Genomic DNA, 23,958 nt, shown 5'->3' with positions numbered 1-23,958 from the left:
CGAGACAAAAGCAGGAGCCACGTGGGGATTGGGATGAAACGGAGGATGGCGGCGGGTTCAAGAAGACACCGGGAAGAGGAAAAAGGTGAAGATAGAATACAGACTCTCGCATTTTGCTGCAAAAGGAAACAGGACTGAGAGGGAGGAGGGAGGGAGAGAGAGAGAGAGAGAGAGAGAGAGAGAGAGAAAAGAGGACTTTTCAAACACAATGGAGCTGCTCCGACATGACCCTATTTTGATGGGAAAGCTAGTCGTGCACGAGAGAGGGACAGTCACCCCAATGAAGCCCTTGAATGGCCAAGTGGAAAAGCGGAGCCTGGACAAGAGCCCACGCGGCTCATCCACAGCCCTGGGCGCCAAGGGCAGGCAGATGCCAGGGACGCTGCCAACACCAACAGAACTCAGTGTCATTGTCAAAAACACCGACCCACCTAAGCAGGTGCACACACCCCTCAGTGAACGCATCCTGTACGGAAATATCACCCGTCATGGGGCACGTGACATAAACTTATCCACCTCCAGAACGTACGAGGCCCCTGAGCTAAAGACTGCGGCCGCCGTTCCTTTCCTTTCAGCGCCGTGGATGTTTCATTTGGTTGTTTTGTGTCTCACCTTGGTTTGTCCTTGAATTCTCAAGAGGCACATTTTACTTCCTCTCCACTTGAAACATCCAGATTTTTCCAGGGGCTTAACTCAGACACGGACCGTTACCCTTTAACGGGAACCCCCCTCAGATGCTGAGGCCGCAGGGGCTAGAGCCACAGGGAAGCACCCGCCCTTTGAAGCCCGGAAGGCAGCAGCAGCCGTGGCAGACGCAGGGACTGCGTTCACTCTGAACATCCCGGGGAGACTGTCAGGACCTGGTGTGGCTCTGCACGCAGCCCTTCCGCACAGAAGCGCTTCTTTACAGATTAAAAGCCTTGCATGCAGCCAAGACGGACAATAACGACTCTCCTGCGGCTTCTGCAACTGCTCTTTGGACATAATTAAGTGCCCGACTCATCGCTCACCCAGGAGCCAAACATAATTGCACCCGCCCCCTCCCGAGGAGCCCTCGCCCAAGTCAGAGGCCCCCTGTGTGGGAAAGGCAACCGGGGCTCCCACCCAGCGCTCTGGCCCTGAATTCAGAAAGCAAGTATTACCGCTGAAAGTAAAATACTGTATATACTGTGAAATGTGGCCATTATGCAGGCAGAGAAGTGGATTGTAAAACAGGCCTTCCCTTCTGTCTAGAACCAGTCTCCGCCTGACTCACCCCTTCACTAGTTCGATTCCACTGCATCCCACAAATATTTGCTGGGTTTGACAAAGGTCACTGTACCCTCCCGCTTTTCCAGGCGCTCCTCAGATTTGATCACCCCTTAACGACGTACTCTGTCAGTCTTATTACTGAAATCTGTTCGTCCATCCCTTGTATTTCCTGTGAACCAAAAGCTAAGTCTAGACACAAGTTAAACACTTTTTGGCAAAAATACTCTCATATTGTGAACTTTCTCTTTCATTACATCAGAGCACACAACATGTTATGCTATCCCGTTATTACTGATGCTAAGCTTGATCACTTCGTTCAGATGAATACTGCCACATCTCTCTGTTGTAAAGGTACATGTCCCCCTTTATATCAGTAAAAAGAAAAAAGAAAAAAAAAACCCAAAACAAAAAAAACCTGGGGTGAGAATTTGGAATCATGTGGCTGTCCTATTTCCCAATTATTTTTCATCATGGATTTATAGCATTCGTTGGTAATTGTTGCCTCCATTATTCCATTTGGGGACTGCAAAATAGTGCTTTTTCTAATTCTTTCATTCCGTCTCCGCCTTTCTCCTCCTCCATGCACTTTTTTTCTTGTGTAACAATCAATTGCCGTCATTCTGTTTGATGTTCAGACTGTCCCAAATCTGACCACTGGGGGTGCCTTCAAACCACGCCCAGTGGCCTTTGGACGTGACTCTCCTTCCTGCAACCATGTTGTCCCAGGCCCACCTCCCAGTTCCTCTGCTCTGGTTCTGGAATCAGCCATTTCTCCAAGCAGGTCTGTCTCCATTTACCTGCAAATGGTATTTAGAAACCCAACTCTGAGCACCAGGCTGCTCCCAGATCACATGGGCCAATTACACGGGCCAGTTCTGTCAGAAGAACCAGCGCCTCCGCCCTTGGCTTCAGCATCTGTCACTTGCAACAGAAAGAGGTGATGCAGGTAGGGTCGGCCTCACTGCTCTCTAACGTCCTCAGGGAAGAGAGGTTCCGACATCACGGCGGGGACTTGGTGGCCTCCGTGCACTGACCGACTTGTCACTTCCACACACTATGTATGTTGTTGTGTGATTCGGCTCCCAGGGAACTAGTCCACACGTCCTAGACTCGCTCAGTCGTGCTGTCTGAGCATCCCCGGCCCTGTGTGCTTTAGGTAAGCACGGTTTATGTAAAGCATCAGCTCCACACGGGAGACTCGTTATAACTGTGTCACCCACTTGTACACAAACCGAACAACTGGCTATAAAATGCAGGATGCTGGACTCAGCAAGGATGACTGGGCTGTAAACGGAAGTCAGACCAGCAGGGGAAATGCAGCTATAAACACGGGTGCTGTGACAAGGGAGGGGCACCCAGCTGTACCATCTGACAACCGACCTGGGTCACTACCCAGACCAGGAGGCAAGTCATCTCCAGTCTCTCTCCCACGATCGAGATGTAAGATTACGGTGTGGTTCCCAAACTGCGCACCAACGTGCCCTGGAACACCAGAGCAAACACCCAGGGACACTGCAGGGGATTTCAGATTTTCAAGAAAATCACAGAAATACTCCATACCCATCAGACGCGACACAAACCACTGGTTCAGATCAGTGCGAAGTTCCAACAGTAGGTCGCACGGTGCTCCTGCCACGGCCTGCCTCTGTGAAGCTGGGTGCACAGCAGCTGCTGTGATTAGAAAGCAGTACAGAGTCCATCAATGCAGGACCAGGAGTGGGGGGTGCCGGGGTGTGAGTGATGAGGGAAGTTGTGCCATGCCCAACAGGTAAGTAGCTATGGGTATTTAAGAAGGAAATAAAAAGTAAAACCTTTTTCCTTTCAATTTGTCTGTATTCTTTTAAAAACATATACTAGTATGTATATGTGTATGTGTGTGTGTATATATATATATATATATGTGTATATATATGTATATTGTATGTATGTATGTATAATACATATTTTTATTATTATTTCTAACACATATTTTTTATTATTATTTCAGAGAGGAAGGGAGAGACAGAAACATCAATGATGAGAGAATCATTGATTGGTTGCCTCCTGCACGCCCCCTACTGGGGATCGAGCCCACAACCCAGGCCTATGACCTTGATCGGAATCAAACCTGGGGTTGGTCCTTCAGTCCGCAGGCCAACGCTCTATCCACGGAGCCAACTGGCTAGGGCTATATTTTTTTCCTTCCCAAACAACCATGAAGTTGTCTAGAACTAACAACTTAAAAACAAAAATGCTAGGGTTTTTAGATTCAAGGTACAGAGAACAGTTTGATGGTTGCCAGAGGGGAGGGTGGTTGGGGGGATGAATGGGTGAAAAAGATGAAGGGATTAAGAAATACAATTTGGTAGTTACAGAACAGTCCCCAGGATATAAAATACAGCACAGGGAATATAGCCAATAATATTGCAATAACTATGAATGCCACCAGGTGGGTACTAGATGTATCGGGGTGATCGCTTCATAAGTTACGTAAATGTTTAATCACGGGGTGGTATGCCTGAAATAATCTAATATTGTACATCAACTGTGATTTTAAAATTAAATGTTGGGTGACTTGTTTTGTTGTTGTTGGGCCCAGTGGTGAAATGGGGAGGAAATCACAGTTGCTGAACGTGCTGTAAGCAGAGAAGATGTGAGTACCTCTGTTGTCCATGACTCCAACCTCCAAGGCCAAGGCCCGCAGGCTGAACAGCGTGTGGTCTCCAAAGGTTTGACCTAGTTCCGAGCTAAGTTGCTAATGTGAGCAATAAAAAGGCTGCCTGTGATTGGATGTTCACGACTATTTGACATTCTCAGGGTAGCAGATGGGCCCAGAACTGTTACCACGTACTTGCCACCCTTCCGTTGACTTTGCTCATCATCCACTCCAGACCACCTGTCTAAAGAGGATGATCGCATCCTGTTTGCTTCACATTCAGGAAGAACAAATTACATCGATGTGGGGATGGGAACGAGACCCCTGGAATGCAGTGCCCTGTGTATGGCACAACCTGACATGCCAGCCTTACCGAGAACCCTCCTCCTCGACACCTGTCTCAGGTCCGCCCTCACGTCATACACCACTTTCTCAATGAAGCGTTCCTACCCCAAACCAGGGCCCTCATCCAATTCTCTAGCCTCCAAGTTGCGTGCAGGTAACCGCTGGCATGTGCTACCGTATACTTATATGTATTTTTGCTTTCTAGATAAAGCCTTGGGTATGCCTCTAAGTAGCCTGAAATAGCTCTCAAACAACAGCGCTCCCAGTGCCTACCTAAGTGCCTTTCACACAGTAGGTCCAGAACTGTTCACTGAGGATGCTACTAACGGCCTCCGACATTTCAATACTTTTATACTTTTTATAAATGGAACAGCATACTGTGCACTCGGATTGCAATCCACGGAGCCAATATACTCACGATGATATGGAAACGACTTTCAAAGGCATATTTATAAAGCACATTGGTTTTTCAGTTGATTCAAAGTTATTGATTTTAAGAAATAACTTCATCATTTATATTTCAAATACTGAAGTTTTGCTGCTGGTTTTTAATACTGCTTTCTAAGATAGAAAATCTATAATCTTAATAAAATGAAGCCACTTCTTTAAAAAAGAAAATATTGCCTTATTTTTTTTTTTTTTTTTTTTGCTTTTTTGTTTGCTTGCTTGCTTGCTTGCTTGCTTGCTTTTTTGCCTTCTGTAAGGAAAGGTTAAGATTCATTTGATAATCCAACCTAACAAATATATTCAAGTCAAGCATGGCCACCCAAGGAAGCACTAGACCAGTGGTGCTCAACCTTCCTAATGCCGCGACCCTTTAATACAGTTCCTCATGTTGTGGTGACCCCCAACCATAAAATTATTTTCGTTGCTACTTCGTAACTGTAATTTTGCTACTGTTATGAATCGTAATGTAAATATCTGATATGCTATATGTGTTTTGTTTTCCGATGGTCGCAACCCACAGGTTGAGAACCGCTACACTAGACAGAAACTCGTGTTGTTAAAGCTGCTTCATATACAAGTCAAGAGCTTATTGAAGACAAAAGTGCCACTGGAATGTTGCGATCATCAAAGGATTGTTCCTATATCATAAAAGGAAAATGCCCAGATCAAAAGTTCCTCATCATGTCCTAGCCCATTTGGCTCGTTTGGTTGGGCGTCATCCCATGCACCAAAAAGTTGCTGGTTTGGGCACAAGCCCAGGTTTAGAGCTCAATCCCTGATAGGGGGTGTGTGGGAGGCAGCCGGTCGATGTTTCCCTCTCACATCAATCTTTCTCTCCCTCTCCTTCCCTCTCTTTAAAAAAAAATCAATAAAAAATATATATTTTTTAAGTTGCTCATTGTATTCTGATTCCTGAAGTCTTAGCACCTCTGATGAAGTGCCCGTTCCTAGGAGATGCACTGATGATGCCCAGAAAGGCCGGGAAGGGCCCTCGCAGCCACTGAATAATATCCTTTAAGAATGGCTGTTATCAAGCCCATCACAGCCACTTCCAGAAACGCAGAGGCTTGTTATGGTGGCCACAGCCACGACCGAGCGGGAGCTTCTCAACCACAGGCTGCTTCCTGAGGCCTCTTTTCTTGCGGCACATGGCACATGTCACATGTCACATGTCCAAGTGAGCTCTACAACGGGCAAGTCTTGTCAACGACTGAGGCCATGTCTCCATGCTTAGCACCTGGTTCAGGACTCTCCATGAAGTTCTTTTGTTAGTTTGTTTTTAATGTCGAAGGAAGGGAGGGAGGGAGGAAGGGAGGGAAAAGAGGGAGGGGGGGAAAAGAGGGAGGGAAAAGAGGGAGGGAAAGGAAGGAGAGAAGGGAAAGGAAGGGAAGAAGACAAACAGACATATAGACAGAAAGACCCAAATAGTCCCAGGAACTGCTTACAGGTACTTCTCATTACACTCCTAAGGCGAGTCTCAGTGATTATTATAGTAGGAATTATTATAATTAAATTTAAAATTGCCATTTAAATGAAAACCATCCTATATAACCCCTTAACTATATACATAAGAAACACCTTTTGGGTTATTTGTACAAAATCTAGTATCTAGCAAAGGCCACATAACAAGCCAGAGGCCTCACCCCATCTAAATAAACCGAAGGAAGGAAGGAAGGAAGGAAGGAAGGAAGGAAGGAAGGAAGGAAGGCCTAAAAAAAGAAGGGAAACTATCAACATTGCCTTCTACCTCTGGGCGGGCCTATCAACCGATTCAAAACTCACCGGTGCTTCTTCTGTGGCTCATGCTACTTAAACAAAAAACTACCTGAAATATCTGAGGTCCCTCCTAACTCAATCAACTTTAGCAACTTCCTAATGTAAAGCCTAACTCAATTCTTCTGCAGCGAAACAGCAATTTCTTATTCCATTCCTGTGACAGAGACACTGTGCATTGTCTACAGGTATTATGCTGCAACATTCTTAAAGGATATTATCTGATTTTTTCCCTTACCGAAAGTACCTTCCCCTCCAGACTTAAACAATACTTGTGTCTCTTCCCAGCACTCAAATGAGCAAATGACAGGCCGCGTGGGTCTCCACACCCTCTCATCACACACCGGGCTCAGCACTGCTTCCTCTGCACCAGGGCAGTTCTCAGGACATTCACGGTGAGAAAATCCTGGTTTCATGCTCTCTAATTACCATTCCTGAGACACTTTTGTGAATTCAGACTTCAAATGCGATTCAGAAAACAGAAAGCTGTCATTATCACCCAACCAAGTGGAGAATCCCACACCAGAGCTGCCACTCCAAGAGTCCCGGGCCATCCCCATCTCTTTGGGGCAGGAAGCGGGCAACCCTGGCCCACTTCCCCCGTCTAGCACCAGGCAGGGCACAGCCCACCACGCCCCTCAGGGAATGCAGCCAGTGCCGCATAAATCAGAGTGAGAGGTCGCATCTAGAACTACTTAGTTCGCCTGGGTTGAGTGAGGGCGTACCGCGTGCCTTATGTTGGGTTTCCTGAGATAGTCACGGTGGAGAGAGATAAGGTCTTCCTCATTTTACAGATAAGGGAAGCTAAGCCTCTGGCCTGAGGTCACGTCGCTTAAGAATATGCTGAGATCTGAGACTGCGATCTGATTTCATTAGCAGTTTTATTTTTGCTGTTGCTTTAAACTCAGTACGAAGCCTGTAACATTACAGACATCACCTTTCATCTCACAGCGCTCTTCCATCTAATTTTGCTCTTCACCACCACACCACGCTCCTTATTTCTCGAAAATGGTATCGAACATGAATGAAGCATTAGTGGATGCTCATGTATACTGCATGGTTTGGGGTGGAACTCCAAAATGAAAAGGGCTTGGGCCTAGCCCCCCCCCCCCACCCCCAGACACCCCTGTCTCCATAACAACTTCCTGGCCGAGTCCTCACTATCATGCCTCCCGTTCAGCTTTTCCCAGGGGCTGGAAGCCTGGGAACTACATCTCCCAGGTTCGGTGCCAGCGGGATTTCAGTGTGGGCTGGGTGGACGAGAGGCGCGCCTGTGAGTGAGCCGGCTAGAAAGGAGAAGCAGGGTTCTCCCCCAGCCGTGGCAGGCAGAAGTGGGGACGAATGTCAGGCTGATGTTTGCGCAGCTGCGGGTGACAGGCTTGGCAATCATCCACTCTGGGGCTGCAGGTCGCTGAGCTGGTAGGTGGTGGCTTCCTGTGATTCCGGCTCTTCCTGGCCTCCCAACAGTCATGTATCAGGTATTTCCAATACCCTCTCCCTGTGTCATTCCCCACTTAACCCTCTTCCTGCTGAAACACTGACAGTGCTTTCTGCTTTCCTGTTCTACCCAGAAAGGAAACAAGGGTGATCTGTAGCAGGCAAGATTGCAAATAACCTTTCTCTTCTTGTTTGCATTTGATGGCTTTTGAAAAATCAGCTTTCCTGGTGGCAGGGTGGTACCTTGAAATATCAGGGGCGGACCACTTGGTAAAGTATGTGATTTGTCTAATCACTATGCTGTATGCCTGAAACTAATACCAACTAATATTAAATGTAAACTGTAATTGGAAACCATTTTATTTTATTTTTTTAAAAATATATTTTATTGATTTTTTACAGAGAGGAAGGGAGAGAGACAGAGAGTTAGAAACATCAATGAGAGAGAAACATTGATCAGCCGCCTCCTGCACATCTCCTACTGGGGATGTGCCCGCAACCCAGGTACATGCCCTTGACCGGAATCGAACCCGGGACCCTTCAGTCCGCAGGCTGACGCTCTATCCACTGAGCCAAACCGGTTTCGGCTGGAAACCATTTTAAATAAAATACACATCCTGCATTTGTAATAAGGTTCAACTGGGAGGAGTTTTGGGTATCTTAGACCCGCTTCTCCTCAAAATATGTTCATGTCAAATTCTGGGTGCAAACGTCCTCAGAATCGACTCACGTGCATTAGCTCACTTCCAAGTTCAGAGATTCGAGGGAGGAAAAAGTGAAGGCTCCTCTGCCCATTTCCTGCCATGGTATTTGCAAATGCTTTAAATTTTAATTGAAACATAAAATTTGAATCTTGTTGCTTGAAAAATGTGGAAAAAAATACAGCAGACTGTCTGTAATAGAGCAACGTTCCCACAGTCCTAAGTAAGTGGGGCACGTGTTCCATTTCCCTCTGTGGCCTTCGCGGAGCTTGGCTCGCAAGAGTGATCCGATTAAAATCTGAGAGTGCTACCGCAGGTCTCAGGGCAGCCTTGTTTGGACAGAGCGTGCAAAATGGTTTCTGACATTATCATCACGACCATACTCAGAAGGCTCTATTTCTTTATTCCAGTCCAAGAAAAACTTGGATTTACTCAAGGAAATTTTCAAAGGGCCTTATATGCTTATCTTGGAACTGTAAGAACTCTATGGTGTACTTCATTTTAAAAATATGAATATCCTTGAAAACTTGTAAGAGCAAACTCTCTGAAGTTATCTTCTGAAATGGCTCGATATGAGTATTGCACAACTCCAGACTTTCTCAGATGTCATCTCCAGGACAAAAAATAGATACACCTCTACTTAGCTCAGAATCGTAAGTTCTTTAGCGGCTAAGAAATAATCCTGAAAAATGTGAGTCTGGACCAAAACCCTCAGAACAGAGTGGGATAGTTTGCCATTCTTTACCCCCATATAATAAACACCTGGGAGTTAACTACCCAACAAACCCAGAGGGAAAGGTAAAAGGACAGTAGGTTAGAAGGAGTAGCATTTACAACGACAAGGAGAAGAAAGAAAACATGGCCTACTGACGGCACGGTCTAGTGCAGCGGTTCTCAACCTGTGGGTCGCGACCCCTTTGGGGGTCGAAAGACCCTTTCACAGGGGTCGCCTAAGACCATCGGAAAACACATATATAATTACATATTATTTTTGTGATCAACCACTATGCTTTAATTATGTTCAATTTGTAACAATGAAATTGGGGGTCACCACAACATGAGGAACTGTATTAAAGGGTCGCGGCATTAGGAAGGTTGAGTACCACTGCTCTAGAAAAACAGCAGATAGTGTACAAATCACTATCCTCTTCTTCAGCTTTACTCTGCATTTTGGGCTTTTGATCCTTTCATTCATTTGCTGAACTGACTGGGAGGAAACCGAAGCTGGCCACGTGAGTCATGAATGAGTCACAGCCCACCTCCTGGAGTAGCCACAAGCCTGGCTGTGGCTTACTGCACGGAGCCTGAATTTCAAGTTGAAGAAGAATGCTGGGTGTGAGAGGGCCAAGGGCTGCTGAGGATGCCAGAGCAACGCCTGGGAGCAGGCTTCCCTGCCAGGATGGAATCTGGGCTCGCACCTCCCCTCTAACCACCCAGAATAGACACACCTCCTCCCAGTGCGTTCCCTCCCCAACTATCTTGCGACTTTGTACACAGTCATTCGTTAAAAGGAAGGGACGCCAAGAGGGCATCCCTCTCAATGCAAAACGCGAGGGCCATGGGGACAGCTCTGATGGTCACACCTCACAAGCAGGCGGGCACAGGCTGCCAGGGCAGGGTGACACAGAGTCTGCACACACCCATTCTCCTTCCCCCTCCCCAGAAAGCGCCATCATTCACACTACAATTCTAGTTCAATAACTAATAGGCATGTGACCACACAATCACAGTGTCCAGAGATCTGAAAAACAGATGCCACAAAATATATGTGATTATTTAGCAAAAACAAAAAAAGCAACCGCCACCACCACCACCTGGAGGTGTTCCTCCTTTTGGAGGCAGGGGTGAAACCAGCGTATGACTAACTGGGTACCTCCATGCCGACCGGGGAGCGCTCCGGCCTTTGCACAAGGAATGTGGGGAGTGACTACAGCAGCTACATGTCACTTCCTTCCTGCTGGACTCAATGGCTTCTCGGGGACAAGGACCATGTATGTTATGCGTAGACTGACACGGATGGTGTCCTCCACCATTTACACAGAAAGCACTCATGAAATGTACGTTGAATGCCAAGTGAGTAGGGAACGCCTACAACCGTTTACCTCCTGACCACCATGTCCACGCAACACCTAAGAAAGTATATAATGATCCACCGGCCAAAAGCTCTGAACATTTCATCCTATAGTTTTCAGAGGAAGATCTAACATCCTCATCAAATTCAAGAAGACTCAGGATGAGGCTTTCATATAACGTAGATATCACTGTAACACCTACACCAGTGATGGCGAACCTTCTGAGCTCGGCGTGTCAGCATTTTGAAAAACCCTAACTTAACTCTGGTGCCGTGTCACATATAGAAATTTTTTGATATTTGCAACCATAGTAAAACAAAGATTTATATTTTTGATATTTATCTTATATATTTAAATGCCATTTAACAAAGAAAAATCAACCAAAAAAATGAGTTCGCGTGTCACCTCTGACACGCGTGTCAGAGGTTCGCCATCACTGACCTACACGGGTATCGGTAGGCCTCAACTGAACACCATTTCTCAAAAGTAGTCCATGGTGACTAGGGGGTGGCGTCCGAAATCCTGAACAAGACCCTTTGGGATCTGACAATATATACATGATGTATTATAGAACTGTACCCTTGAAGCGTATATAATCTTATTAACCAATGTCACCCCAATAAACTCAGGGCTTTCCTTCTCACATGCTAGTGTTCTATCTCAGGGCCACAGCCCGGCGGGATGGGAGAATGCTTCTCCCTGCTAGAAGAAGGTGTCCCCACAGGGCACACATAAGCCCTGTGGCTTCCACAGTGGAAAAACAAGTCAGTTGCGTTTCAACCTGCACTAGCAAAAACCTTTAGGCAAGGCACAAACTGCAAACCTGCACTCGGCCCTGAGCTATGCAAAACCGATTTCCAGCTCTTCCTACTTCAGCCTCTGTCTGAATCTCCCAAGGATCCTTGTGGAAGCCTTTCAGATCTTGTCACACTCCTTTCCTCCAGGACCCTGGCCCTCTCTTATCAGGACCGCCGGAGGGGATCTCTCTCTCTCTCTCTCTCTCTCTCTCTCTCTCTCTCCTGGCCTGAGCTCACTGTCCCCTTCATTTCTCTCATCAGATGTGTCAACCTTTGTCCTAGCTTACTTCATCTTCTTCTAACCCTGCTCCTTTTCGGATAAGACCAAGAAACCAGAAGCTCTTGAGTCACCTCTGTCAGTTCCCAGCAGTGCCAGGCCGCCCATCCCCTCTGGCAAAGTTTCCAATCACTGTAGTTTCTCCTTAATCAGAGGGTTTCGGGCTCAGACCTTTATAACCATCACTTTCCTGTTTGGGTTTGCAATCATTTCACTGGCTCGTGGGGATTGTCTATCCCCACCCAGGAATACAGCTTAAGGTGAGGATGGTCGCATTACCTTTTTTAAAAATACTAGAGGCCCGGTGCACGAATTCGTGCACAGGTGGGGTCTGGCCCCCAAGTGGAACTCCCAGTTGAACTCCCAGTCGAGGGGACAATTTGCATATTAGCCTTTTATTCTATAGGATATGTTTGTATTGATTTCAGAGAGGAAGGAAGGAGGGAGAGATCGAAACCTCAATGATGAGAGAGAATCACTGATCGGCTGCCGCCTGCACACCCCACACTGGGGATGGAGAATTGAACCGTGATCTCCTGGTTCATAGGCTAATGCTCAACCACTGAGCCGCACCAGCCGGGACAATTGCATTACCTTTTATTTGCTTATTAAGAAAATCTACAACTCTTTACCTGAAGCAAACACAAAATATTACTGAATGTAAACTGTCATTGAAAAAGGAAATTTTTTTTCAATCTACAACTTTTCGGTAAGTGGTCACAGTTCAATGATCCAATGGGCGGAACTGACAGTCAACAAATCCAGAGCAGACATCACTCATGTTCAGTGTGGAGGACGCTCAGCCCGAGAAGAGAGTCTTGCCTCTGTCCCCGGGGCTGTGTGGAGCTCAGCCCAGTCCAGGGCCCGGCAGAGGCCCACCCACCCGCAGAGAGGGAGCTTTCTCCGCCTGCTCAGAGTAGGTCCATGGAGGTGGGTCCTGTGATGGATGTTCTATTAAAATCTTAGGTAAATTACAAAATCACATGAGGTTAGTCCCTCCAGGGCCTTCCTTCGGCCTGGACTGAAATGAACTGAATGTGGTGAAGCCAATGTTTCATTCCCTACCGTGGCCTCATTCTCACGATTTAAAGGAAGAACCGTACACAAAATCCTTAAATCTTTGTGACTTTGCAGTCTGAAGTCCTGGCCTGCAGCTTTGGCTAAAGCAGTCAGAGCAGCAAATGCTATTCCTCCGCAAATGACTAAAAAGGGCCAACCCCTCCCTCAGCCTCACCTACAACACCCGTCCAAGCTGAACCCACAAACCCCCAATTATCAGCACCTCTGCCCACCCACGAAGCCCAGCCAGGACCGGCGCATCCTGCACTTGCTCAGGCCTAGACAACAGCACAAACAACTGTGCCTGGCGAAGCCACTGGCCTGTGGGCGAGGCCGCAGATGCTTCACAGCCCCTCAAGGTCAAAGTAATAAACACTCCCCTTTCCTACTGCTCGAGAAGCCAATGAGCAATAGGTACAATACATACAGGAATCAGATGAAAGTGGGAACTTCTTACTGGTAAAAGCTAACATATCCTAGAAAATGTCGCTTAGAGGACGCAGGCTCTCCTCTCCTTCACTCCAGCAAAACAAGTAAACAAACAAACAATCGGCTGTGAATCTCCTCCGTGAAGACAGAACCCACTCTGCAGGCCTCCCTTATGGATGAGACCAGACAGCCGCCATTCCCTGGGCTAGTAGGTAGGTCTGAGAGAAGACGGGAGGAGGCTGAGTCACCTCCAGGACTTTCACTCAGAAGTTCCTCCACAGGGAAGCACGGAGAAGTGTGAGGAGCTCAGCCTCCACCGCCCACTGCTCTTCCAGCCCGAGTCCCGCGTTACGACTCAGGGCCTCGCCAGAGCTTTGGACGTGGTGTTTCAATAAATGCGGGCTGAATGAGGGAGGGAGGGCAAGAAGAGACTCCACTTCTGGGTGAGCACAATGCAGTTTTGAACTTGTAGAAGTTAACTGCACGGGACAAAGGAGCTGGCCCCGGTGGGAAATGCACAGGGTTTGGTTTTGTTTGTTTGTTTTTTGTTGTTTTTGGGTTTTGTTTTGTTTTGTTTTTTGCTTTCTGATCCCCAAGAGAGATTTTTGGGTCTTGAAGGGAATATTGAGTCCATTGGAGTCCCAGAAAGGACCAGGTGTCATGAAAACTTTGAGAAGCTGGATGCGACACACCAGCAGTACTGCTTCTGGTTTGTGGTCTCCAGAGGCCCCTGGTGCGCCTGAGCGAGCATCCACCAAGAAACCAGAAGCTCGAGTCACCTCTGTCAGTTCCCAGGAGGGCCCAGGCCGCCTGTCCCCTCTGCAGCCAGCTCGCAGCATCTGCTCTTTTTCTTCTCTTGTGATGTTATCATTCAACTAGCGCAACTTTCACTTAATCGTGCACGCAGTGCCGACAGGGAGAATGAAGCTAGAATGATTCTGTTGCTTATTGATAATCCAGAGTGTAGACTCAGCGGACCTTCAAACAGAAGAAAGCATCTGTTGGCTAAGAGAGTCAGTAAGCTCAGGGCACAGTCAGCCACTCAAGAAAGGCTTGGCTTCAGATTCTTCCTGACGGCAGAGGAAACGGAATCTTGCACTTGCCCATCGAACATCGTTGATTCAGGAGAATACAGCAACTGGTCCTCAGTGAGGGGGGAGCGGGAACTGAGGTCCCTGGAGCTCAGAATGAGCATGAAAGACGTGTGTCCCCCCAGAGACACAGGTAAGGAGAGAGTGTGACACGGCTACTGTTAATACTAGTTTTGTCTCTGTAGATTCTAAAATGTGGAGCTGGACAGCAGTTCTGATAGTTAAATGCTTATTCAAGGGAACAGGCCATCCTCCGAGCCCCCAGGCCACCCACCAAAGACACTGCTTCAGCATCTTCACTGCCAAATGCAAATGGTACGGCCATATCCCAGGGCCCGGGTTATTAAGGAAATGTCATCACTGCTCAGAATGGCTGCCTGGTTGGGGACATCGCTGAGGTCTGAAGGTCTGTGCACATTCTTCATCTCACACACACTCTCCCCACCCCGTCCGTGTTCTTCCTCAAACCTTCTTCCTCTCCAGTAACCACTCCTGCCTCTGTCCTCTTCCTGGTTTCATTCGGCTCTCTCAGCTGCCTGCACTTGTGCACCAGCCTTGTAGCATTCACTGACTTTCTTTCTGTGTTCTTGCAAAAGCCGGACTCCAAGGTCAAGCCTGGTTCCCAACCCCCCAAAAGCAGCAACTTCATAGGATTTACCTTTATGCCTCCAGTGCCCTGCACAGAGGAGACACTAGATAAATGTCTATGGGAAGGACAGAAATACCTTCAGCCACAGCGCGCACGACCACACACACACACACACACACACACACCCCATTTTGTGACATTAGTGTCATACCTCCCATATAGAAAATTAACAATGCATCCAAAAGAGCATCTCCCACCCATCAAACACCCGCCAAGCCCATTCTCTCCAACTCAAATCTCCCTGCCCAGCTCCGTTTACAAAGACGGGTCGGAGGTCAGGGATCCACCCTTGAATCCTCAGCATCCATTATGACACCTAATACTTAGTAGACAAATGGATGATTTGCTGAATCAATCACATCAGCACCGACTCCCATGAAGACAGAACCACACAGAAAGCACAGCAGCTAGGAAATTACTAGAAAGCAAATCGTCCACCAACTAGATAATCAGACCAGATAATAAGTGAATTGGGTTTTGTTATTTCAGATGTGTCTATCTTAAATACAGCAAATTTCAGGGCAAAATAATGCAGTGTCATTGTCCGGGTGCTGAGCAGGTCTTGCTTTTTCCAAGCCTCTTCCCAGCCATTTCCTCATGCCGTTCACCATCCATCTATCCACTGAGCTCGGTGGCAGGAACGAGGAACCTCACAGGATTTGGAATCAGGACAACTGGACTCAAGTCCTGTCCTCAGCACGTCCTGTCTGTATGACCTTGAGAATCGTCCTTCGGCCGCGTGCGCATCTCAATTTCCTCCTCTGTACAGGGGCGATAAGATCTTGTTTTTCCTGCCTCTTGGACGTGTGAGGATCCAGGAAGTGGGGGAGGAGGAAGAAATTAAAATCCTGTGTAATTTCTACTATGCCGCAGGCATCTTACAAGTATTGTCTCATTCTCCCTACAGTGCTGCCGAGGTTTGGCTATTTCTCGCCTGTTATGTGAGGATACTGAGACTCCACAAGTAAAATGGGACCCCAACGTGTGTGCCTTGTCCCAAAGCTCTCTGGGTAGAACCACAGGCCTCCCGGGTGAGAACTAAATACGTGTAAAAAAAAAAAAATAGCTGCTCTTTAGCACGTGGCTGTGTATGTCAGTATTTGCTGGTACAGCTGTAAGCAGAGAAGGCGGAGACAAAGAGAAGGGGTATCGGCTGAGTCACTCAGAGGCAGAGCTGGGACCAGAGCTTAGTCTCCTGACCTCCGGTGCCTTTTGGTGAAATCTGCCCCACGCTGCCCGCACTGCGGGGAAGGGCTCCTGCCATTCATGGGCACCGGGGCGGGATGCACGTCTGTTAGAGCAGCTGCTTCAGATCTATTTTAAGACAAGCACTTTGAAAATCATGGGAGGTGGGTATCGAATGTTTCATTAAATATTCCATATTAATTGACCCGTTAGAGAACTCCCATGTGAGCGACATGTGCTGCCGACTTCCTGTTAAGCAAGCAGCTCGAAAGCTGACTACACTTCTTGCATCACAGATTTTGAAAGCACAGTCTGATAGCAGCACACGGTACAATTCTAAATAACGTTCCAGAAAGGTCCAAAGTAGCTACTCTTTTGCTGCTCAGTGTCCTTTCACTAAATGCTCAAGACTGTGGGACTACGGAGAGGCAGGAGGTAAACTTGTGACAGGTCTTAACACCATGCAGGGTTTGTGCTGACGGGGTGAAAAGGGATATAATAATACAGCAGGTCCTCAAATACCACTGATGAGATGCCTTGGAAACTCGGCTCATTTATATCAATTAGCCTACGGTAAAACTGGCTTCCTTATATGTCATTTCACTTAAGGTCACAGAACCGATCAACAGCATTAAGTGAGGACCTACTGTATCCTAAACAGCCAGCTAATAATACCTACAACCCAGCAATCCCTCTTCTGGGTACTGACTCGAAAAATTTGAAGACATTATTCACAAAGGCATGTATCTCTATGTTCATCGTAGCATTATTCTCAGTGGTCAAGCCATGGAAGCACCGAAGTGACAGATGGCTGGATAAAGAAGAGCGGTGCATATACACTGTGGAATACTACTCGGCCCTAAGAAAAGATGAAATGCTGCCATTTGCGACAACATGGATGGATCCTGAGAGCATAATGCTACATGAAATAAGCCAGACGGAAAAAAGACAAGCACCATATGATGTCACTCATATGTGGGATATAAAACTGAAAGCAACAGATGAAGCAACAAAAACAAAGAGAAAACTTAGACAGGAACAGTATGGAGATTAGCAGAGGGAAATGGGTCGGGGGGGGGGGGGGGAGAAAAGGGTAAAGAGGGTCAGAATGGGGGGACCGAAGGAGACTAGGCTGTGGGGGGGGAGAACCCCCTGGAATGGGCAGGTGAATGTTTAGAACTGTACACTTGAAACATATATAGTCCTATGAACCCACGGCGCCCCCATAAATTTAATAAAATGTTTAAAATATGTAAATAAACAATAGCTTGTAACAAGTGTCTGTGGATTTACAAGAATGGTTATAATACAGAAAAGAAAAATGACCACTGTCTGAAGGATCTCATTTAAAACACCGGTGTCCCTGCTGCCCAGGAAAACGCAGGCACTCCCGACCCAGCTCAGGAGAGCACTCACCATGTGCTCAAGGTCCGCTGTCACGGTGCTATTTACAATAACCATGCACCGGAAGCAACCACGTGCCCATCAATGACGACTGGATAAAAAAGCTGGGGTGCATATACCCAATGCAGTATTAGTCAGCCATAAAAAAATAATGAAAACTTACTGTTTGCAGTAACAGGAATGGACCTGGAGGGTATTAGCTAAGTGAAATGTCAGACAGAGTAAGACAAATGCCATATGATTTCACTCATCTGTGGAATCTAAAGAGCAAAATAAGCGAACAAACAAATAGATACAGACTCATGGCCCTGGCTGGTGTGCCTAGTGGTTAGACCAATTCCCGGTCAAGGGCACGAACCTGGGTTGCAGGTTCGGGGTGCATGCGGGAGGCAACCAGTGGATGTGTCCCTTGCACGTCATTATTTCTCTCTCTCCTCTTGTCCCTCCCTCCCTTCCACTCTCTCTGAAAAGCAATGGAGAAAATATCCTCTGGCGAGAATTAACAAACAAACAAACAAAAACAGACTCATAGATCCAGAGATCAGATTGACGTTGCCAGAGGGGATGGGGGATGAAGAACTGGGTGTAAAAGGTGAAGGGGCGGAGAAGTCCAGAGTGGTAGGCACAAAGCAGTCACGGTGTAAAGTACAGCGCAGGGAACAGAGCCAATGATATCGTAATAACTGTGTTTGGTGCCAGGTGGGTGCTGGAATTATCAGGGGGATTATTTTATAGCATATCATTGTCTAACCACTATGCTCTCCACCTGAAACTAATACAAAATAATATTGAATGTAAATTGTAATTGAAAAATAAAATTTTAAATGAAGACAAAGAAGAGGCCAGCTGTCAGGGACATGGTATTAAAAGGCCAAAGAGGACCAGCTCCCCTCATTTTTCCTTCCCTCTCATTAACTCTCTTGAGTTTTTCTATCTGATTTTATTTCCTGTAACCATCACATGCATGTCACAGGTCTACCTCCCACTTTACACGGAATAGTATCATGTATATAAAATCACCCAGTTGGTACATTCAATACCCTGAACCAAAACTATGACCCAATATCCAACTAGCAAGGAGGTGCTGTTTTCGACAGCCACAAAACCAACCAGAACATTCTCCAAGGGAACACGGCAAGAGCGCCACACAGTGAAAAAAGAGAACGTCGTTGCGGTTCACATGCAGAGGGGCCAGTGCCCTGCTGGTGGGAAACACTGCCCTTCGGATGTTGTGATGCTAATCTGGGCTCCGCCGAGAACTGCGTGTTAGTACAAGTCACCACCTCCTCTTGGCCCGGGAGAGGATCTAATGCATGGGGATCAATAACAAAGCCTTCTCACCGTGTGTGACGATTCGCTCAGGCGCGGTGGGTGTGAACACACAACCTCGTTTGTTTCTGCAGCAGCCGTAGTCATAACTATATACAAATAGTTAACCTGTATTGCAAATTTCTATATGTGGGCCACAGGCTGATTCATGCCCTGTCCTCAAAGCACTCTGGGAGGTGGGTTCTTTTATTGTGCCTATTTCTGAGACGGGTTCGGTCACTCACCTCACGGTAAGCAGTGTAGTAAGGCCACTTAGTGAACTGGTGGTTTTTGTTTTTAATGACCTTGTACATTTGAAAAGGCGGTACACAGAGTCTTCATTTGCAATCCACTATCAATGGACTGGTACATGCCTGCTTATGCACGGGCGCTATGGATGAGTCCCTGTGGCAGTGCCTACAGGTGCATATAAACAAGGACGCCTAGGGCAGCCACAGGCCGGTCACAGCCTGGAAGGGAGACAGATGAGGAAAATATTGCCAAATAGGGCGGGAAATGCTGGGCTCCACCCATGAGCCCCAGACAAAGCAGCACATGACCAGCCACGCCTCGGGGAGAAGTTGGGACGCCCTCACTGCAAGGGTGACCCTTGAACCGAATCTTCAACCAGAGGAATGAGAAGGGGCATCTCAAGCAGAGAAATGGGCATGTGCAATGGTTCAGAGACTTTTAACAGCATAGAGAGCCACCAAAAGGTCAGGCACAGAGGGGAAAAGAGCTTCGAGGACAAACCGGTCCAGACCAGGGGCCCTTGCATGCTTGCAAAGGCGTCTGAACTCCATCCCGTGATCCATAGGCATCCATTACCCATTAAACAGCTATAAGAAGGTTGACTCTGACACCTGCCCCGGGAGTTCTGGCAACCCCTAGGAGTTACTCTCCATCACACCCAAGGCTCCATCACACCCAAGGCTCGGCTAGTCTGTGGCTCTACCTTGGAAACATTTCCCAAATCAAGCGAGGGGACTATGGACATAATTGCATGCACGTGGGCAGATCCAGGGGCGATCTGAGGTTGCAGGAAGCACGGGGAGGGAGTGAGGAGCTCTGATCATTCACCCACAGAACAGGAGAGAAAGCAACATCTATGGGCGCAGGCGCAGGAAGGTGGGAGCCCTCCTCCGTCTGCAAGGTCACCAGTGAGCAGAAATACAGTTCTCTAACTTTTTTAAAGCAGTAATAGCATCAAAACCCAACTCCAGCTTGGAAGGGAAGGGTGGGGACAATAGTAGTGTATCCTGTTAGAAATGCTACATCACCAACCCTTGGTCCTCAGAATAAAAGATTATATGGGGGGAAAAAGCATAATCAATGGAAATCAAATGTTGAGAGGAAATGGTCTTCAGAAGAACAGCATGTGAGGGAAGGGAAGTTGTAGGAACACAGTAGGTTTATTTCCCCTGTATTTTCTTATCTATATACACATGTCTTTTTCCCACATACACACACATGTAGACATGATAAAATCTGTCTCAACCTAAAAGAGCTCTTTTAATAGGTATAAAGTACGAATTCTATGTGACAAGAAAATAATGCTTTCTCGATCCCTCTTCCCCTACTGGCCATGACCCCGTTTTTCTGCTCTATTTACAGCAAAGTCCCTCCCGGGGAGAGGTCTATCCTTGCTGTCTCCATCCTCTCCTCCTGGCTCTCTTCTTCTCCAATTGGGTGTCTGACCATCACTTACCAAATCTGTCTGTCAAGGTCACCAAAGAACTTTATTTTGCCTAATGTAATACTCCATCCTCAATTCGTTTTACTCACTCCATTGGCAGCATTTGACAGGTCTGGTCACTCCTTCCTCAAACACTTCACTCACTTGGATTCCTGGAACCACATTTTACCCGTTTCCCTCCTATCTCCTGCCCTCTCCATCTCCACTCCTCTCCAGGTTCTCGTCTCTCTAACCTTGACACATGGGCATGTCCCACAGCTCAAGCCAAACATCAATAAACTAAAATTTCAGCCCTGGCTCAACCTGGCTGGTTTGGCTCAGTGGATAGAGCATCAGCCTGCAGACTGAAGGGTCCCAGGTTCGATTCCGGTCAAGGGCACATGCATGGGTTGCAGGCTCAAGCCCCAGGAGGGGGCATGCAGGAGGCAGCAGATCAATGATTCTCTCTCATCACTAATGTTTCTCTCTCCATTCCTCTCTGAAATCAATAAAAAATGTATTTTAAAAAATAAATTAAAAATCAACTAAAATTTCATTTGTCAACATCTGCTCATAGCAGTCTCAAATACCACAAACCTAGAAAGTGAGAGCTTCCAGCTATTTCCTGGCTTAGAAGATCGTGGGCTCTGTATCCATTTCAAATTAATACCTTCAGTGGAACCTCAATCAGGTGGACAGAATGGCTCTTAGACAGGGCAAAAGGCACAAGTACTAGTATTGACATCTCTAAATTCAGAAGGGTAAGTCTGCTGGGACGCATGTCAGGGTTTCTAGGTTATTCACTATTGAGTATGAATAGAGCCGATGCTGTAAGAACCTTATGACAGAAGCATCTAGAACCTTTACCAAGAAAGATATATGAGTAGCTAAAGGCAAAGATATTTGGAGATGTCATCCCTCAAAAAAATCTGTAAGCTTTGCAAGTGTTTTAAAATTTATGTTATAATCCATGACAATAGCAGGGGGAAAATGTTTCAAATAATTTTGCTAATAGTGAATATCAATTAAGTTACACAGTATGTGCTGGACACCTGCAGGCGTGTTAAATACGTCAGCTTGCTAATGAAGTCTCATTTGAGGATTTAATGACAACGTGTATAATACCAACTCGCCTGTCCAGCACTCAGCTGTTTAGAAACCTTCTCTCTCTGAAATGAGGCCAAGAACCAAGAAGAAAACTGACCACCATATTCAGGTGCCAGCCTTCCAGGGTTCACTTTTGGGAGAGGCCCTCACCCATAAGACACTAGAGAGGAAACTGCACTGAAGTTGGAACCAGGAAGTTCAGGGTCAGACTGAAGAACCAAAAAGCACAACAGCCTAAGGAGGGCCATTGGGCTGTTTGGCTCATTATAACCTGGTGGCTTATCTGATAGCACAGTAATGATTCCTTTAGGGCTCGGATCCTGCTGTGCTCGCTGTGGTACCCCCCTTCTCCCCCGTAGGGGTCAATTTTCATTAGGGATGCTTATAATGACGGTCCTTAGTTCTCAAAAGGATTCAATTATATCTAATATGTGCTACAAAGAGAACAGCAAAAACACATTTGAAAAGATTTCCTATGATTGTTGACATTGGAACAAGGGATAGAATGTTAAAGAGAGAGAGATCCGCAGCTGTCCAGAAAAACTGATTATAGAGAACAGCTTAGAGAACAGCCCCCGAGGGTTCCAGGACACCGGAGTTTCAGGAAATGCACTCAAGCGCTGCTCTTCCTGCTGGTGGGCCGTGCATCCTGACCTGCTCTGCCTCCGAGGCTGGAGGCCGGGGGAGAGGGGGCATCCGTGGGCTCCCAGTGTAATGGAGATGTCTGCTGACCCCCAGGACAGAACAGCCAGAACTGGGGCAGCTCAAAAGGGGTCCAAGGAGTCAGCAATCACCACCCAGGATTATGAGAGAGTCGAAAACAACTGACCTCACTTCTAAAAGCATACGGCTCTCATTGCGGACAAGCCTGTCCTTTCTTGGGGGGTGCTAGCCAGCAGGTTGAAGGCAGACGGGCAAGGGAGCCGCATTGGAGGTGCTGGGGGACCCTGATAAGACACTGCCATCCGGAAGAAGGGGTGACTACATAATTAGCAAAGTCTATAAAGTCACTTGGTGGTAAAAGGCACTGCTCTGGTTGCTAGGCAGCCGAGGTTCCCTATCATTCAGGATGTGTCGTGGAAGGCCTCTTTCCCCTCCCTTTTAAGTTGAAAGTGGGTTTCTTACACTGTGAAAGAGAAAATGGGTGTGCCCAGTCGGGTTCACCAACTTTCTGTGCAAACACTTTCTGCCGGGACCCAGAAGGCACTGTCCCACTGAGCTGGGGCTTCCGAGTTGACTGTAGGGTGCACCCCCCAGAGGCGCCTGCAGCCGCGGGAGCCAAGCCTGCACCGCAGCAGCAGAGCGAGCGGCCCTGAGCAAGGGAAAGCGGAATCTCGAGCAAAACTTCTCGCTTCCTGTCGCTGCCTGCCGAGAGAGGCTGGCCTCGTTCCTTCTCACATGGCTCAACCAGAACTGTAAACAGAGCAGCTCGCTCCAGCCGGCCCCACGCTCGGGGGCTCTCGGGGCGCCTCCCTGCGGTGCCCCCTTTGCCTCCCTTCGCCCAGGGTCATCCCGGTACAGATAACGGTCGGAACGCCCTCCACTTCCTCGAGTCCTCATTGAAGTCATGGTTCCTCTTTCAAGAAAACATGGGGACAAGACGCAAGACATGCACTAAAGGCAGCCTCAGCCCATCACCTCGGTACATCCCACCCCTTCGCTATTGTACAGGGCTGGCTCGCGTCCTTTTGTTGCACACGCGCGCGGGCACACACACACACACCAAAGTAGGTGAGGGGGCCCCTCCGGTAGTATTGTTTCCCGCCGCACAGAACGCCTTTCCGAAACCCTCCTACCACCTCCGGACGCTGGGCTTTAGCGTTCAGCTGAAGAGCCAAACCTTCCCCGGCCGAGGTCTGAAAAGCCGAGGTGGTCCCCCAAGCAGGATGCTGGGAGGGAGGGCAAGCCGGGCGCACCTAGAGGTTTGCATCCACACAAAGACATTAGCCGGGTGATTAATGGGAGCAGCGGGCCGGGGAGCGAGGCGCCCGCCCGCCTCCTCACCTGGGACATCTGCGGCCTCAGGTTGATCTCCTTCAGGTTGATGGAGCGCGCCCGGAGGTTGTTGAGCAGCTGGCAGAGGAGGACTCCATCGCGCAGGGTCTGCGCCAGGTCGAACACCTGCGCCGAGTCCCAGGTCACCCGGTGGTTGGCGGGCAGCACCTTGCAGTGGATGAGCCATTGGGCGCACTGCCTCCACGGCTCCATGCCCGACGGCTAGGGGACGCGGCCCGGCCGGGGCGGGCGGCGAGTATGCGGTCGCCGCTCTGGTTCCTGCGCGCCCCGCCGACGCCAGCAGGGCCGGCCCCTTCCCGG

General features: G+C 48.0%; 1 protein-coding gene across 2 annotated transcripts in view; it reads right to left on the bottom strand.

Annotated features, from left to right (window-relative positions):
- VAV3 (vav guanine nucleotide exchange factor 3) overlaps positions 1 to 23,885 on the bottom strand; it is a 159,226-nt gene extending 135,341 nt beyond the window's left edge. The window contains exon 1 of one of the 2 annotated variants that reach the window (XM_006092618.3): positions 23,647 to 23,885. In XM_006092618.3, the coding sequence (XP_006092680.1) occupies positions 23,647 to 23,850 (204 nt within the window). In that variant the 5' untranslated portion in view covers positions 23,851 to 23,885. The remainder of the gene's footprint in view (positions 1 to 23,646) is intronic. The other variant, XM_006092619.3, reaches the window with a different exon arrangement.
- Between the last annotated feature and the right edge of the window lie 73 nt (positions 23,886 to 23,958).

This window comes from Myotis lucifugus, unplaced genomic scaffold (genome assembly GCF_000147115.1).
Source record: "Myotis lucifugus unplaced genomic scaffold, Myoluc2.0 scaffold_101, whole genome shotgun sequence".
Classification (NCBI taxonomy): domain Eukaryota; kingdom Metazoa; phylum Chordata; class Mammalia; order Chiroptera; family Vespertilionidae; genus Myotis; species Myotis lucifugus.
Note: the sequence above shows the minus strand (reverse complement) of the source record. Positions and strands in the feature narration are given on the sequence as shown.